Source organism: Hemicordylus capensis, chromosome 2, assembly GCF_027244095.1.
Source record: "Hemicordylus capensis ecotype Gifberg chromosome 2, rHemCap1.1.pri, whole genome shotgun sequence".
Lineage (NCBI taxonomy): Eukaryota > Metazoa > Chordata > Lepidosauria > Squamata > Cordylidae > Hemicordylus > Hemicordylus capensis.
Window position 1 is genome coordinate 393,324,537 of NC_069658.1, and position 18,217 is coordinate 393,342,753.

General features: G+C 43.1%; 1 protein-coding gene across 2 annotated transcripts in view; it reads right to left on the bottom strand.

Moving 5' to 3' along the window:
- Positions 1–10,319: 10,319 nt before the first annotated feature.
- SAP30BP (SAP30 binding protein) overlaps positions 10,320–18,217 on the bottom strand; it is a 63,898-nt gene continuing 56,000 nt past the window's right edge. For both annotated transcript variants that reach the window (XM_053301471.1, XM_053301470.1), the window contains 6 exons: positions 15,936–16,027; positions 14,912–14,972; positions 13,814–13,865; positions 13,372–13,430; positions 12,329–12,410; positions 10,320–11,548 (listed from right to left, as the gene is read on the bottom strand). In XM_053301471.1, the coding sequence (XP_053157446.1) occupies positions 11,367–11,548; positions 12,329–12,410; positions 13,372–13,430; positions 13,814–13,865; positions 14,912–14,972; positions 15,936–16,027 (528 nt within the window). In that variant the 3' untranslated portion in view covers positions 10,320–11,366. The remainder of the gene's footprint in view (positions 11,549–12,328; positions 12,411–13,371; positions 13,431–13,813; positions 13,866–14,911; positions 14,973–15,935; positions 16,028–18,217) is intronic.

The window sequence follows — 18,217 nt, forward strand, 5'->3', positions numbered from 1 at the left end:
GGAAAATACTTGGCTAATTCTCGAAAAGAATAGTACTTGTTTAAATCATGTCTGCTCTGGCTTCCTCACTTGAAAGCAATCAAAGGGGCAAGCACAGGGAGGTCCTCCTGCAGTCCTGAATTTAAACTTGACCTAAGAGCCACTATTTCCCTGGTTACACACCAAGTTACATGCCATATGAATTAGCTCATGTGAACCCATTAGAGATCTCATGGTCCCATGGGATCTCAACAGCAAAATGTGGGAACTACCAGCCAGTAGCCCCAAACCAGGTATAGGGGTGCTCTTAGGAGCCCCCAAACAGCCTCTCTTAGTAACAGATTGTAAATCCTGAGCAAATCAGGATTGCAAACCAGGTATTTCAGTATATCTCATCAATTTATAGATCTCTCTCTCTCTCTCTCTCTCTCTCTCTATATATATATATATATAATACACACACACACACACACACACACACACACACACACAACAACCCCACACATTTGTTGTTTATGAACCAAGGAACTAGGTAAAATTAACTGTATAAAATCTACATGAAGCCAGTAGATGCTAGGTAATAGTGATCTGACAGCATTTCCATAATGAGGTCTTGAACTTCTTGGTTGTGGGTTCTGTATTCTTGGGTGTGTGACAAGACTCCCTGTCAAAGTATCAGACCATAATAAATGTGAGCACTTAAGTTTGGGGACCAGGGATAGACTGGGATTTATTGGTCTACCGATCACCCTGCTGCCCAACCGAGTCCCTAACTGAGCTAATGGACTTGGTCTCAGGCTTGGCATTGAAGTCTCCCAGGCTTGTGGCGGTGAGGACTTCAGTGTTTACTTTGGGACCATTTGAATGGGGCTGCTTAGGAGTTCATAGTGGCCATGACAACTATGGGCCTATCCCAAGATCTCTCAGGAACGACACGCGGTGCTAGTGATCTGGTCTTTTACTCTGACCAGGGTGGTGTTCTGTGGTTGGGACTCCTGTGATTTCCCCATTGCACGCGGATCAACATCCCTCATTGCACATGGATCAACATTCACAACCACGTCCCACCTCTGCAAGGGTGAGGGGCCTATTAGGATGGTCCATCCAAGAAGGTTACTGGATCCAATAGGATTCCAAGAAGCCTTGGAAGGATTTAGTGTTGACTCTACTGGTGATCCTGTTGATGCTGTAAAATATTCCCCTTAGGATGATGGGGCTGCTCTGGGAAGAGCATTTAGGCTCCAAGTTCCCTCCCTGGCATCTCCAAGACAGGGCTGAGAAAGATTCCTGCCTGCAACTTTGGAGAAGCTGCTGCCAGTTTGTGTAGACAATACTGAGCTAGATGGACAAATGGTCTGACTCAGTATATGGCAGCTTCCTATGTAACAGCAAACTCACCAGTAAACATGATTGCTCCTAAACGTCCTCTCCGACCTGCTTCAAAACTGGCTCCTTGGTATATGGAAGAAAAACTGATTGCTCACCTGCAACTTATGATCTGGAAGTGATCTGTTGTATTCATAATGAATGGAGGTTCTGTGCCTGTGCAGGGACCTCATGGATATACTGACTAGCTCCTCGCGATGTCCCAGCCAACCCAGCACGCCGTCAGTGCTTCCGTTATTTTCAGCAGCTGAGGCATCCCATCCTCCTATTCAGTTTGTTGCAAACAGCCACTTGTTGATGGTCTATTTTTCCTTCCCCCCCGCCCCCGTGCTGTTCTATTGTTGCAGGAGAGTTAGGGTGGGTCTTATGAATACAACAGACTACTTCCAGGACATAAGTCACAAGTGAACAACCTGTTTATATGAATTGTGATCCATTGCATTCATAATGAATGGGTGATTAGCCAGCTTCTCATTTGGTGGCGGGCACAGTAGACCGGGAAGCTATGGCAGCACTCACTTTAACACACTCCTCCCCAAACCTGCTTCCTTTGCCAATCACAGGTCTACGGCATAATGCTTTATGAATGGTTGCTGTGAGGACCATGTTGCAGCCCTGCAGATCTTATCCATTGGCACTCCTGACAAATATGCAGCTGACGATGCATATGCTCTTGTGGAATGTGCCTGAATAGCATTTGGGGTGTGTGTGTGTGTGTGTGTGTGTGTGTCTTTCCCCTGTTGCTTATATGCCTGTTTAATTAGTTGCACTACCCCCTGAGCAAGCCCCTGTCTTGATATTGGTTGCCCCTTTGCCTTTCCCTTGTATGCAATGAATATCCTTCTCGTTTTCCCTATGTCCTTTGTGGCCTCCAGATAATACAGCAATGCATGCCGCACATCTAGAGAATGCAAAAACACGTCTAGAGATATTTCTGGATTTTGGTAAAAGGTAGGTAATGCTATGTCTTCATTTAAATGGCATTCTGTTAGCATCTTTGGTCGGAATTGTGGATCCATGTGCATTATCACCTTATGTGGATAGAATTGTGTGTATAGGCTAAGGCTATTTGCCTGCAGCGCTGCTAGCTCGCTCACACATCTTGCTGTTGTGATTGCAATTAAGAAGACTGTTTTGATGGTCTTCAACTTCAAGTTTGCCTCCCCCATTGGTTCAAATGGGTGTTCTTTTAATGTAGACAGAACCAATGACAAGCTGCATTGGTCTTATTAGTAGGTACAAATTGTTTAAACCCTTTAAAAATGTCTTGCACCTCGGGTGAGAGAAAACTGTTTTTCCATCCCATCCCTTGTGTTCTACAGAAATAGCTGCTAGATGAACTCTTAGAGACACGTTTACCAATCCCTTCATTTTCAAGGATGTCAAATAAAGCAAGATGTGTCTAATTGTGACCTTCCTTGGGAAAAATCCCTGATGTGTGGCATGAATCGTGAATCTCTTCCATCTTTATATATAATTCTCTAAGGCTAATTCTGTGCGTGGCAGATCTCGCGAGAGTTCGCGAGCAGAAGCACTGTGGTGATTGGGCAGTGGAGATTCCATATGCAGATAGGGAGGAGGAGCCTGTGATGGTTAAGGTCAGTTGGAGTGCAACTGTTACTGGTCGGAAGATTTATTTATTTTTATTTATTTATTATTTGATTTCTATATCGCCCTTCCAAAAATGGCTTAGGGTGGTTTAAACAGAGAAATAACAAATAAATAAGATGGATCCCTGTCCCCAAAGGGCTCACAATCTAAAAAGAAACATAAGATAGACACCAGCAACAGTCACTGGAGGTACTGTGCTGGGGGTGGATAGGGCCAGTTACTCTCCCCCCTGCTAAATAAGGAGAATCACGTTAAAATGGTCCCTCTTTGCCCAGTTAGCAGGGGTTGCACTCCCTGCTACTTGCACTCCTTGCAAGGAAGATGTTCTTACTTGTGGAGGAGAGGAATCTATATATAAAAAAGGATAGTGGGCAGTGGTCTGTGAAGAGAGGGGTTGTGAGGGAGGAAAGAGCCCCTTCAGGAGGAGGCTGCTGTTGTGTGAATTAGATGAGAAAACAAGATGAACAAGGGTGGGGAGGTCTCTGGGGATAGGGGTCTGCAGCTTGGCTAATAGGCGCCAGCAATGCTGCAGCTGTGACCAAGAGGGGTGTGGGGGATGGAGTAAAGGGATGGAGGAGGAGGAGCAGGAGCTCAGGTGAGGGTGGAGAGATCTCTGAGGTGAGGGAGGCTGTGGCAAGGGCTGAAGGGAGCAATCAAGTTCTAGCGCACAGATGCGCTGCATGGGTTAAGCTAGTTTGTTATAATTCTTCCTCGTAGATTGTCTTCTATTGAGTATTACCTTATCTAGTAGCCGATTCTCCACACTGTTATCTTTAGTGTTCTTATTTGCAGATGTTGGATGGCACCCCTGTCCCGAATCAGTAAATCCGGTTGGAGTGGGAATCTGTGGTAAAGTCCCCCTGATAGACTGAGCAGTGGCGCAAACCACGGCTGTCTGGGCCACCAAGGTGTTACCAATATTCCTGTGGTCTTGTCCCTCAACATTTGTGCCAGTACCCGATTTATCAATGATTGTAGGGGGGAACAAGTAAAGGAGTCCCTTGTTCCATACATGTTGGAACGCATCACCCAATGACCCACTGCCGAGCCCTGCATGAGAGCAGTATCTCTGATGCTTTTTGTTGGCAACAGTAGCAAACAAGTCTATCATGGGTTGTCCCCAGCAGTTGAAAACTTTCGTGCTGTTCAGTTCCCACTCGTGATGTTGGTTCAGTAGAATCTTGTGACTGAAATCGTCCGCCAGTATATTTTCTACCCCTCTTATGTAGAGAGCTAAAGGATGAATCCTTTGAATGATTCACCATTCCCATATCTGAAGACTTAGCCCACAGAGGGAGCGTGACACTGTGCCTCCCTGTCTGTTCAGTTATGCTATGGCTGTTGTATTGTCCTCTAGATGAATCTGCACCATTCTCCCATGCAGTAGTGGTCTGAATGCTTTCAATGCCATGAACACCACTAGTAGCTCGAGATAGTTTATATGCATGTGCTTCTGTTGCCTTGTCCACTGGCCTTGCACTTGATGCTCGTTACAATGCGCTCATCCCCATCCCCACAAGGAGGCATCTGCCGTTACCCATCTAGTGGGACTTTGGGGCTCATATGGTACTCTGTCCTGTAAATTTGCCTGTAGCGTTCACCATCGTAGTGAGGCCAGCACCCTTTGAGATAGTGTGAGCATCTTCCTCTGACTTTCTACATTGGGACAGAAGTTCCTTAAATACCACATTTGTAGTATTCACATACATAGTCTCGTGTAACAGACAGTGGCGTTGCACAAGGTCATCAATCCCATTAACCACTGTACTACCTCTGCTGGTTGTTGAGATTTTAATAGGATCAGATATACGAAGTCTCTGATTTACAAAAATCTTTCCATCAGTAAGTATGATTTCTTCAATTGCATGTCCAGCACCGCTCCAATATAACTTACCCATTTTTGTGGCTCCAGGTTTGACTTCTTCCCGTTGACATTGATGCCTAGATCTCCCAGTAGGCTCAACTGAATATGAAAAAGTAACCTTTCTTTGTTGCTGCTGACCAACAGTCAGTCATCTAAGCATGGGTAAATCACTTTGCCCGCTGTTCTTAAGTATGCCACCACAACTGCCATTACCTTGGTGAACACTTGTGCTGCAGCTGACAATCCAAAAGACAGGACATTGTATTGTATTGGTACACTACATTGCCCACTGTGAATCTTCCGATGGTTCTCCCGTATTCCTACATGGAAATAAGTGTCCTTCAAGTCTAGTGTTGCTGCCCACTCCTCTTTGCAAAGGAGATGTAGTATTCCCAGCAGTGTCATTCTGAACTTGTGAGCCCACGCATACACATTTTCTCTCAAGTCCATTATGCCCCATATGTCCCCATCCCTCTTGGGGATCTGAAAATATTGGGAGTAGAATCGGGACATTCTTTCCATCCACTGCACTGGCACAATTGCTTGTTTCTGTAATAATACCTGAATTTCTTCTAACAGCACTGGAGTCAGTTTTGTGTACCTTATCCCTGAAAATAGTGGCAAAGTTTTGAACTCTGTTGTGTAACCAGACTCTATAATCTTTAGCACCCAGTGGTCTGATGTTATGCAGTGCCATGCTTGGGCATGGCTTGCCACCTTGATGGTGGTGCTAAACCACAAAGCTGCTGATGTGTGCTTTGGGAGTTGGTACTAGTGCTTTCAGTGTGTTCTGCAGTGGATGGCTCTGGCCATCAAAAAGTCTGTTTATTTTGGTCCTTGTTCTGTTTAGTGCTTTAGCCCTTTTGTCTTTGTCCAAATGCCCTATTCCTTTGATAGAGGTGGTAATGCCTCCTGAAATCTTTTCTTTGTTGTTGCCTGAATGTAGTATGATGTTGTTATCTACCATATGTTTGGAAATGGAATGCAGGTGTACTCAAGGATGTTGAAGTCATAAATGTTTTTGTCATATACTTTGATTTTTTCCATGACTCCATTGTTAGGTCAGTGGTTTCTGCGAATAGACCTTTCCCATCATATGGTAAATGCTCCACTCTATCTTTCATATCTTGCTGTAAGTTGGAGCATAACCACGCATGTCGACGTAACATGACTGCCATAGTTATGGCTCTTGACTCAGCAATAATGAGGCAACTACCTGGCACATTTAAGCATCTAGCAGAGACTGTTGCCTTCTCATAAGTTTGTGCAAACTTCTCTTGGCATTCCCCTGGTGACATTGAGGTGGAATCCTGGAACACTATGTCCCATAAATAATGTTCACACCTCGCAAGGTATGCTGCATAATTAGCTATCTCAGTGGGGTGACAGATGTCACAGCCAGATTGCCCTCACATCCATAATTAGTTATCTTGATAGATAAGCTTGAAGTGGCATATATCTTCCTTTCTAAAACATCAATCTTCCTTCCTTTTCAGCGGGAGTTGTATGCCGTTGCCCGCCTTTTGAAGAGGTTGCACATTCCACTACCAATGAATTCAGTATTGGATGACGCTTTAGGTATATATTTTCCTCCTCTTGGATTCTATATAAATCCTTCTAGTTTCTTTGATGTCGGTGTGGATGTTTGCAGTACCTCCCATGCTGACTGGGCCGCTTTAGTAATAACGGGAAGCATGGGGAGCGACAGGATTGTGATCCTCTTGCTCTCGCCATCATATTATAGACTGCATCTTTCAGGTCTACTTCTGGCTGTTTTAATTCTAATCCCTGCGCCTCAGCCATCTCTCTTATCTGGGTATGATATGCCTTTAGTTTCTCAGAGGGTGATAATGAGGTCTTTGGTGGCACTGCCTCCGGGGGATTGGCAGGGTAATCTCCTCCGTAATCAGTCTCAGTGGTGTCTGTTGAGTATCCATTCCCATCTTCATCATTATTTGCTGGGAGTACTACCGAAGGCGCCTTCTTTTTCATCATTTTTCTTGGTTGAGGGGCCGTAGGATGTTCTAGACATATTGGCAGTATCTGTGTTGCTATCGTTTGGCAAGCAGTAGATGTTGCAGGCTGTACCCCTCATAATCTCTTCTGCCATAACTGCGCTGTGGAGTCATTGTCAACGGCGATTGCCTTGGTGTATGTGCCAGGGACAACTCTATCATTCTTCTCCTCTCAGTATCGGTAGCAGGCTCTGGTGTTGTTCTCGACATCGTTGTCACCGCTATTGTAGGCTTTCTCGGTACTGTAGTCGGTATCAAAGACAGCTGCTCTTCCTCCCTTTCTGTTTCAGACATAGTGGATGGCATTGACAGCAGCCTTTCCTGCAAAACAGTAGAGGAAAGCATAGCCCTTTTGGTCTCTGTTTTGCTTCAATGTTTTTTTGGAGGGGAGTCCTCCTCCTCATCTGAAGTGCGCTTTTGCCTCTTATGTTCATGGTGCTTCTTCGACAGAGACTCTGGGCATTTGAATTCTGCCTCTTTGGTGGCTTTAGACTGTGTACTAGCAGATTCCACCTGAGAGTTTCCTTTGTGCTTGGTACTGTGCTCGAGATCGATTCCGATGTCAAAGGGTAAGCCGGCCTCGGCTTCGGTGGGCAAAGCGCCTCATCATACAATGCTGCTCGTAGTTGAAGTGCTTGGTTTTTTAGCGTTTGTTTAGAAAACGAGCAACATATCTTGCATGCGGTAGGGTTATGTTTTTCTCCTAGGCATACCAAACATGCATCATGGTTGTCCGTTGATGGGAGCTTTGCACGGCATTCCATGCAGCACTTAAATGTAGTTTTTGTTGCTGCCTTTGATGCCATTTTGGAAACTGTTTGAGATTGGGTTTTTTGCTTTGTTTTTATGGATTTGCTTTAGAATTGTCATTTCCTAATCCTTTAGTCGCAAACACAAATTGTATTGCATGCTGCTTTTAAGCAGCCCACTATGTTGGTTTTCTTTTTTTTGCTTTCACCTTCAGTCCGTTTGGAGTTAGAATAGCAATTTAAACAAACTGTTGTTCTTGCCAATATTTCAGTAATATTTAGTGGGGGTTTTTTTTGGGGGGTGGAGAATCTGTTCACACTGAGGAGCTAGGGGAATGAAGTGTTGACTCACAGGCAGTCAAATAGAAACTGAATAGGATGCCCCAACTGCCAAAAATAACGGAAGCAGGCTGGGGCTTCACGAGGAGCTAGTCAGTCTATCCATAAGGACCCTGAACAGGCACAGAACCCCCATTCATTATGAATGCAATGGATCATGATACAGATCTATGAGGGCTGAAGCAGTAAGGTAGATGACTAGAGCACAAGTGGAGAAAGACTCGACTCGAATCTGGCAATACGTGTGTCAAAGAAGGAATTCTTTTCTGCCTGAATTGCATCCACAAACTCATGTCCAGCAGAGTTGTTCAGGGTTGTGATGGCTAGCCCTCCTCCCTTGAATCAGAATTTGGAACCATCAATTACCCACTGTGACATTTTTTTGGGGATAACATCTTTTGTAGTCAGGCCAACCTAGACTCAGACCCCACAACTACTGCAGTGTCTGATGTGGAGTGCCCAGCAACTCCTTTTATGTGGTTCAGCAGGATCAGTTCGTTTGACTCCTGATGATGTAGATCAGCAACTTGAAGGTGTAGCCTACCACCTGTTCACCCTTATCCGAAATGGCTTATACAATCTGGTAGGTGGGTTGTTATAGAGGGCCTAGTAGATATTACAAATGCTTATCTGAGGGAGGGCAGGATGCTTTTGTGTCTTAAGGAGGCAATCATTAGACCACTTCTGAAGAAGCCTGCATTGGATCCCTCAGGGTTAAGCAACTATTGGCCTGTCTCCAACCTTCTATGGTTGGGCAAGTTAATTGAGAGGGTGGTGGCCTCCCAGCTCCAGACAGTCTTAGATAAAACTGATTATCTAGACCAATTTCAAACTGGCTTTTGGGCGGGTTATGGGGTGGAGACTGTCTTGATTAGCCTGATGGATGATCTCTAATTAGGAATTGACAGAGGGAATGTGACTTTGGGTCCTTTTGGATCTCTCAATACTTTAAATACTATCGACCATAGTATCCTTCTGGAACATCTGAGGGGACTATAGGTGCTTTGCAATGGTTCCATTCCTACCTTTCGGGCAAATTCCCTCAGAGACTGTTCTTCAAAATCAGAAATTCTATATGGTGTCCCCCAAGGCTCCATATTGTCTCAAATACTTTTTCACATCTACATGTAATCACTGGGCAAGTTCATCAGGAGATTTGGTGCAGGGTGTTATCAGTATTCCGACGACACCCAAATCTATTTCTCCATGTCAACATCATCAGGAGAAGGCATAACCTCCCAAAATGCCTGCCTGGAGGCGGTGATGGGCTGGATCAAAACTGAGACTGAATCCAGGTAAGACAGAGATACTTATTGTGTAGGGTTGGAACTCGGGAAACGATTTTGGTTCTGGATGGGGTCACACCTCCCCAGAAGGAACATGTATGAAGTCTCTGAGTACTTCTGGATCCAAACCTCTCCCTGGTGTCCCAGGTTGAGGTGGTGGAGAGAGGTGCTTTCTTTCAGCTCTGGCTGATATGCCAGCTGCATCAGTTTCTTGATAAACGATCTGATAAACAACAGTGGTATATATGTAAGTAACCTCCAGACTTGACTACTGCAATGTAATCTATGTGGGGCTGCCTCTGTATGTAGTCCAGAAACTGCAATTGGTACAGAATGTGGTGGCTAGGTTGGTCTCTGGGTCAGCTGCCAATAGGTTTCCGGGCAAAATACAAAGTGCTGGTTATAACGTATAAAGCCTTAAATAGCTTAGGCCCTAGGTATTTAAGAGAAAGTCATTTTTGCCATTAGCCCCACTGCCCACTGAGATCATCCGGAGAGGTTCATCTGTAGTTGCCACCAGCTCGCTTGGGGCTACGTAGGGATGGGCCTTCTCTGTTGCCACGCTGAGACTCTGGAATGCACTCCCTATTGAAATAAGAGCCTCCCCATCTCTGACAACTTTTAAAAAGTCCCTAAAGACTCATTTTTTCACCCAAGCTTTTTAATGTAATTGTGGTTTTACATTGTTTTAAGGTTTTGATTTTAATCTATTTTTATAAACTGCCCAGAGACAGAAGTCTGCGGAAGTCTACAAATTTGATAAATAAATAAATTTAGAAGTCTGTGACTATAAGTGTACTATGCCATCTTTAAAAAGAAAAAAAAATGCCTTTCTTCAAATTCGTAGTTCTCACTTGTCCTTATTATATGTATCTATGCCTTATAGAAATTATTCATAATCAGGATGAAAACAATTCCTGCTGGAATGGCAAAATGTCCTCTTTTAGTAGAGGTTTCCATCCCTGGTGTTCCCCCGCAAATGTTCAGATTTTGCAAAAGAAATCCAACACTCTCTGGATTCTAAAGAGACCAACAGAGCTTACAAGTAAGTTTGAAAGATAAATATCAGCAATAAAGCATGAGGACAAGCTTTTAAAAGTCTCTGGTTTTATATTCAAAGGTGTTCAGAGTTACAGAGGTAAGAAAGCTTATACAAATGTAAACTGACATTTTTGTCATTCGATTTAGTGAAAATGGCATTACTACAAAATGGCAGCATTACAACATCTCTCTCTCTCTCTCACTGACAAAGGTTGAGCACATAGTTCTTTCTTTCCTCCAAACCTGGTACTGAGCATAGAAACTCTACTTGCTCCTCCCTTCTCTTTCACAAGCAGCCTTCTATCAGAATCCAGATTCTGCACAAGAATTCCCCAAATCTAGGCACAATCTGCTGTGCTGATTTTCACTGTTTCATCTCTCCAAAGCCAAACTTCCACAACCCTGCTCTGAGGATCAAACTATACATCACACTAAACACACAGTTGGGCTCTGCAGGTCAAATTTTTGATTGTAAGATCTGTGCGCATGGACAGGGAAGATATACACCCACACCAGGAATGTGCCAATTTGGGCCTGAAATTGGAGCTACATGGTTTATACAATCCACCTAAATCTACATGAGGACCTGCATAACCTACCTTTACATCTCTTAACGATTTTGTGAATAAATAATCCTTGCCTATAGTTTCCTGAAGTCAAGGAGAGGCGGCAGCAGAGCAAGCAAATGTTCCTCAATACTGAAAGGCCCAGGATGCAACCATTTTACTTGAGTATAGTTCATTTCTACCTCTCTCTTTAAAGCTTTCATTTCACAGATCTTAAGGATCCTGACACAGTGACAGTTATAATACAGCATTTAATAAGCCAACATTTACACACTGACAGTACACTGTACACAATACAGTGAGGGACAGCTCTATCAAAGAATTAGAAGAACGTCTTTCCAAGTAGAGCTCAGTTATGAATCTGTACACACGCAGAAGCAATTTCTACCCTCTTTTTGCCCAACAATGGCATATCTATTTTTACATAGTCCATTTATATACCAGAAGTGAACATCTTTCCTTTGCTTCCAGAGCAGTGCTTCCAGTATGATTCAGGCTGAAAGAACCCATCAGTCTCTCCAAGGAATTTGTCACTGTTTTGCCTTTTTCACTATAGTGCCAACTGCAGAGATCACTGTTGTTTTGGAGCCACTTGCACTGGTAGTAACTGTGACAACAGCTGGCAGTGTTGCAGTGGTTGTGAGAATGGTGGGCTGGGCTATTGTCGTCACAGGAATAGCAGAATCCCACTTGCTTTTCCTCTTCTGTGCATCTGTTTATTTAACATGCAAGAGTTAATGTTAATTTATCAGCTTTGGTCAGGTAAGAACTCTTGACGAGGAGATGACAATAAAATTAACACTAAAGGAAAGTGTCATACGGCCTTTTCAGGGAGATCTACCCACAAAGATCCCAAGATAACCCACAGGCTAACAACTCATTTGTACTTCCCACTCATTTTTCAAGTCACTCCTGTGTCTTTATGGAGAGAAAAGCTGATCACTATAGCCAAGACCGTCTCATGACCAAGGTCCTTTTGGGTCCACAATCGCAAGTGTTCCCCACAGAATTCCTGCAGAATAAGCTGCTACAGCAAGACATGATCTTCTGTCCCTTGATACCTCTATGAGAATGACTCTTAGCCTACTAGCTTTGTAAAAATGCCCAAATTCTACAGACAAGATTATGCAAGGTATTTTGATGTTCCCAATTCTGCTCAAATTGTATAATTTATTCTGGCTGCAAAATTTGGGGTTTATATTCCCTAAATGACTTTTTCTTCCACTGTAGGATTTAAATTGTTTTGGTATAAAATGTTTAGCTTCCAATAGGCCATTTTCTCCTGGAAATGTCCAAGGAGAAGGACAGCAAATTGGGGAGGAGTCGAAGACTTCCCTGTTGTAATGAGAGATTCCAGAGTTAGGATGTGACTCAGGGTTGGGCAACTCTGGATCTCCAGATCTTGTACAACTACAACTCCCATCACTCCCAGCGACAATAAATTGCCTACTCCTGATGTAACTAAAATTCTAGGTCAGGAGATCTGACTCACCTCCACCTGCAGTGCTGGTTGTTGTCGTTGTAGTAGATGGAGCATTTGTTGTCCCCTTCTTAGTCCCTGTCACAAACTCAATCTAGAAAAAAAAAGAGTAGATAATTATTTCCCGTGCTTGTGACACTTACTAGCTGGAATGAGGAACATGGCAAAAAAGTTTATAAGTGGGACATCTTCGTTGGCTGTATTGAAGACAACGCTATAATGATTAGAGAGTCAATAAATGAAAACTAGGTAACTGTAACTACCCAGCTGTAACTAGATAGCAATCTCTGCATTTGTATATGCACCATAAAAAAACCCCACCCCCACATCCAGACTTACATGGAGTCACAAATCTGGGCTCTTTTCTGATTAGCTTAAGACACTTTAAAAAAACCTAGAATTGCATGTTATTTCAAGAAAACAAAAAGATTAAAGCTTTTAAAATGCATGTCTCTGCATGCATGAGTTACATTGTCTGCAATATGGAGGGCAACCTAGCAACCAGGGAAACCACAGCAGTCTGATCACATACAGTATCTACAAGACAATGGTCATGGGATAAGAGGACAGTGTTACATCTGTGCAAAAAGCTGTGTATTAAGTGATAGAATCAAAAAAAGGAATTAGCCACAAGAATGTCTGCTGCCAGGAAAGTCTGATATGCCACATACCAGAGTGCATGACATGTTAACTATTTGTTCAAGCACATTATGTTCCAGATGATAGGCAAGCCAGTGGTTCTGCAATGCACAGACCATTTCCTAACAAAATGCTTTTCGTGCCTTCAAGGCAAAAGAATAAAAAATAAAAATGGAGAAGTGATAGATTGCTGGGGGGAAAGACCATAGCCATGTATCAAAACATAAGACACACATTCATAATTTCCCATTACTGTTTAATAGGACCTTCATGATTTGCATATAGAAATGTGCCAACAAACAAACAAACAAACAAACAAACAAACAAACAGATTAAAAACAAAGCTTATGGATAATGTTCAGTAGCAGCAGCACTGCTAAGGGAAATGGTCTTAAGTCTTGAGTATCAAACAGTACCTTAGTTCGCTCCTTCTTGGCCTTCTCCAGTTTGTCCATTTCAATTTTCTGTGCTTTTGCTGAAATGTGAGCCAGAAGACAATAAGTGCACTCAATAGTTTAAAAAACACCAAGAAGTGATTCTGAACTTGCAAATCAGCATCCTGTGTCAGAAGTAAAATGGTTTTTAAGAAGTAGTCATTTCTAAGAACCACTTCTAGATCATTGAGTCTAAGAATGTCAGCTTCCCAAAAGTTTTTTTAGTGTAAAACACTATTAAGCATATTTCCCCCAGAATGTAGCCACCACACTGCACATTTCCTCTTTGTCAAATAAAAGGGGAAATGGCACAAACTCCATGTTTGGAGGAAGAAAGCATACAAATAAATAAATAAATGGTTCAACTAAACAACTGCTAAAACTGCAGCATGATTCATGATCAGCAAATGCTAAACTTGATTACCTAGCGCCTCATAATAGGAGTCCTCAGACCACCCATGAGGATCAAACATGTCCTATACAGAAGAGAGAAAAAGTGTTATTACATAAGAGGTTTGACTTTCAAGATATACAGGGTTGTATTCAGAGCTGGTGATTACTAAGTACCACTGAAAGCAGACAAGTTAATTGTGACTAAGGTTCCATTAATTTCAATGGGACTTGTGGCTAGTCTTGTGGTAGCAAGCATGAACTGTCCCCTTTGCTAAGCACCCTGGTTTGCATTTGAATGGGAAACATGTGAGCACTGTAAGATATTCCCCTCAGAGAATGGGGCCGCTCTGGGAAGAGCACCTGCCTGCTTGCATTCAGAAGGTTCCAAGTTCCTGCCCTGGCACCTCCAAGATAGTGCTGAGAGCGACTCCTGCCTGCAACCTTGGAGAACCCGCTGCCAGTCTGTGTAGACAATACTGAGCTAGATGGACCAATGGACTGACTTAGTATAAGGCAGCTTGCTATGATCTTTGGCACCACTGTGGGATGTGGCAAAGATGATTGCAAGGTGAAGGGGGAATTCTCAAATCTGGGTAGACAAAGCTTCTACAAGCAATGCTCTTCTTGCGTATAGTTTCTCCACAGGGTTTCTGGAGATTCCTCCTTCCCTCTGCAGTCCACCCATTCAACATTCCACACCGTGGCTGAGATTCCTTTCCACTCTGGGAGCAGCTTTGGGGGCAACTCCGAGAGCTGACAGAGGATGAGGAAAATGGCTTGCACAAGCACTGTTGTGGATGCAAGCCAGTGTCTAGTTTCAACCGCCCCCTCCCCCCACAAAACAATCTTGAGGGAGAGTTACTGTATGTTATCACTGTTCTGAATCCTATGTTACAAGAGATGCAGAATACAAAGAGCCTAGTAGTATTTTAAAGCACACAATACTGCAATTACTGGCACTTTAGATCATAAAATACATTTTCTTATTGCACACATTATCAAACTGCTCCAATTCAGCAGACTATTTCATCCAAAGAGTAGTCTGTTTTCACAGCTAAGAATGAGAACAGAGTTCAGAAATTGTGTTAATTCCCATCTAATCCCCCAAGAAGGTCTTTGCTTCACTCACCTTCGGGTAATTTGTGCCAAGTTCATCAATTGCACAGAACTGGATGAGCTTCTCATAGATGCTGAAAATAAAAGCATTGCAATATATATTATTTCCAGTGTTTCAGATCCTTATTCTGATCTAGTTCTGCTAGCTCTCACTGAAAAATCCCTTGCACATAGATAACTAGCATAACCGAGAGAAGAGTTCTAGCCTTCCTAGTTGTCTGTGTGAAGTGAATTTTTCTTTAAATATGGAGGAACATTCAAAATTCTGTCAGCCCCCATCTGCAGTCTGAAGTTGTACAGCTCAGAGACAGATTTATCATCTCCGTCTGTTTCAGGGTGAAATTGGACATGACATGTTGGTTGGTCAGTCAATGAAAAGCAAAGCAGATATTGCAAGGATTGTACTATAATTCATTCAGTTTACTTGCTTCAGATATTTCAGCACTCAAGTGTCACAGTACAGGAGAACCTTGTTTCTTGTGGGGGTTCAGTTCTTGCCTACTACTGCAAGTAACGAGGTATTGGGGCTATTGGGAAAGGGGGGTTAGATTCCAGGGGGAAATTAAAAGATGGCCCAGAACTTTACTGTGGCATGTTCCGCAGGTCCCCCATGTGCCCAGGAATGCCCCCCCCAAACTGCAAAAAATTGTGGATAACATCCATTTTTTTCAAGAAATGTGCCACCAAATGGCTCCTCCACGGCTCCTCCAGACAAAATGGCAGCTGGAAGTGACATCTGCAGTCACTTCCAGCCCTCTAGGAACTGCAGAAACATGGGTTTTAACCCATTAGTATCCATGGGTACTGGAAATGGGTGTCTATTAAGACATCCCACAGATATGCAGAACCGTAAATAACGAGGTTCTCCTGTACTAAGTATACTTGTATAGCTAGCAAGACTAGAAATTTTAACCATCTGCCTTATAATTATAGCAACAGCACAGGACAAGGCTGTATGCAACTCGCAAGACATTCAGTGTTCACCCAAGTTCTGAGCTTGGCAATGTGCAACGCTGTCATTCCAAAGAGGTTTGTACCTGGGGTTGCGAAACTCTTTCTTCCTCTGGATGACAAGGTTCATGTCCATGCCCTCTTTTATCTTCCTCTCATACAACTTTTGTATCTTTTCCTACATATAAAAGGTTCATGGAATCAATAAAGGAGTGATAATATTCCAGAAAAGTTTTCAGTGACCACATATGTATTGAAAGAGAAATTAAAAAACACTCTCATTCCTCAAAAAGGTTCTGATCCTATAGCTCAATGCAACAGAAACAGGAAGGTTGAAGGTGACCCTGCATGTGGACTGATACACATTTAAGTCCAATAGCAGAACATTTCATTGCAGTCATCCTTCAACCCCTCAGAAAACTAGTTTGGTAGATTAATGCATGAAACAAGATCAAACAGCAGCTCTAATTTTATCCTGGAAGTATTCGCTGCAGTCTCTGTGCCTGAAAAAGTGATGGAGATGGTGTACTGTGATTAGTGGTGAAGACAGAGAACCAACAGTGTTGAAAGCACACTTTATTGTCAGGAGTGGAGACGTTCAGAACTGAGCAGAATGCTTCTGATGACCCTCTCAAGAGCTGTCTAATAGTTATTATCTAAGATTAACAGAGCCGATAGTTACAGCACACACACACACTTTCCTGAATATGCTGTTGAGAGGAATTATGGGCCAATGGTCTAGAGCGAAGTGTTTGGGGATTATGAACTAGGGAAGAACAACTGAAGACTCAAAACTAAACTGTCAAGTCAGGCAGAGTGGAGTGGAGGACGTAAGAAACCATTATTCTTTTATTACTGGGAACCACATCCACCCCCTCCTCCCTCTCACTATTATGTTTTCCTCCACAATCAAAGAGGCTAGAACCTTAATTTTAAGAAGCAAGAGTTCCTGTTCCTACAGTTGTATCAGTGATAGCATTTTCATTCAGGGTTATATTTGGTGCTCTGTGGTGCAGTCATAGCTTTGCAGGTTTCCTGTTCACTGGAGGCAACTCTAGAGTAACTAGTTTTGGAGGAGTCAAAGGTGGCACATAACGTTATTAGGGCAATGATGATTTTGCTGCACATTATTTATTTATTTATTTAACACATTTATATACCACTCAAAACGCAAGTCTCTGGGAAGTTTACAACAATATAATTAAAACAGATAAAAAGATTAAAACATTACAAAATTTAAATTTAAAATTTTAAAACATTTAAAAACACAAAACAATATCTAATTAAAAGCCTGGGTGAACAAATGTGTCTTGACTGACTTTTTAAAAGTTGCAAGAGATGGGTAGGCTTTTATTTCAGCAGGAAGTGTGTTCCAAAGCCTCGGGGCAACAACGGAAAAGGCCCATCCCTGAGTAGCCACCAGACAAGCCAGTGGCAATTGCAGACGAACCTCTCCAGATGATCTCAATGGGCGGTGTGGTTCATAGCAAAGAAGACATTCTCTTAAATACCCAGGGGCCAAGCTGTTTAGGGCTTTATAGGTTATAAACAAAACCTTGTATTTTGCCTGGAAACCTATCGGCAACCAGTGTAGATCTTTTAAGATAGGAGTGATGGTCTCTCTGAGATGACCCAGAGACCAACCTGGCTGCCACATTCTGGACCAGCTACAGTTTCCAGACTACATACAAAGGCAGTCCCACATAGAACACATTGTAGTAATCAAGTCTGGAGGTGACCAGCAAATGTATTACTGTTCTGAGGTCATTTATCTCAAGAAATGGACACAGCTGGTGTATAAGCCAAAGCTGATAAAAGGCACCTTTGGACACTGCCTCAACCTGGGACACCAGGGAGAGGTTTGTGTCCAGAAGCACACCCAGACTGTGTACCTGTTCCTTCTGGGGAAGTGTGACTCCATCCAGAACTGGCAGATCGAAATTATCTCCCAAGTTCTGACCCCACACAATAAGTACCTCTGTCTTATCTGGATTCAGCCTCAGCTTGTTACTTCTCATCCAGCCGATCACTGTCTCCAGGCAGGTATTGCCTTCCCCCAATGATGCTGACATGGATAAATAGATTTGGGTATCATCAGCATATTGATAACCTACAGATGATCTCTCCCAGTGGTTTCATGTAGATGGTAAACAACATCGGAGACAATATGGAGCCCTGAGGGACACCATACAAAAGTTCAGATTTTGAAGAACAGTCTCCAAGAGTCACCATCTAGAATCTGCCTACGAGGTAGGAGTGGAACCACTGCAAAGCAGTGCCTCCCACACCCAATCCCCTCAGATGTTCCAGAAGGATACTATGGTCAATAGTATCGAAAGCTGCCGAGAGATCCAAAAGGACCAACAGA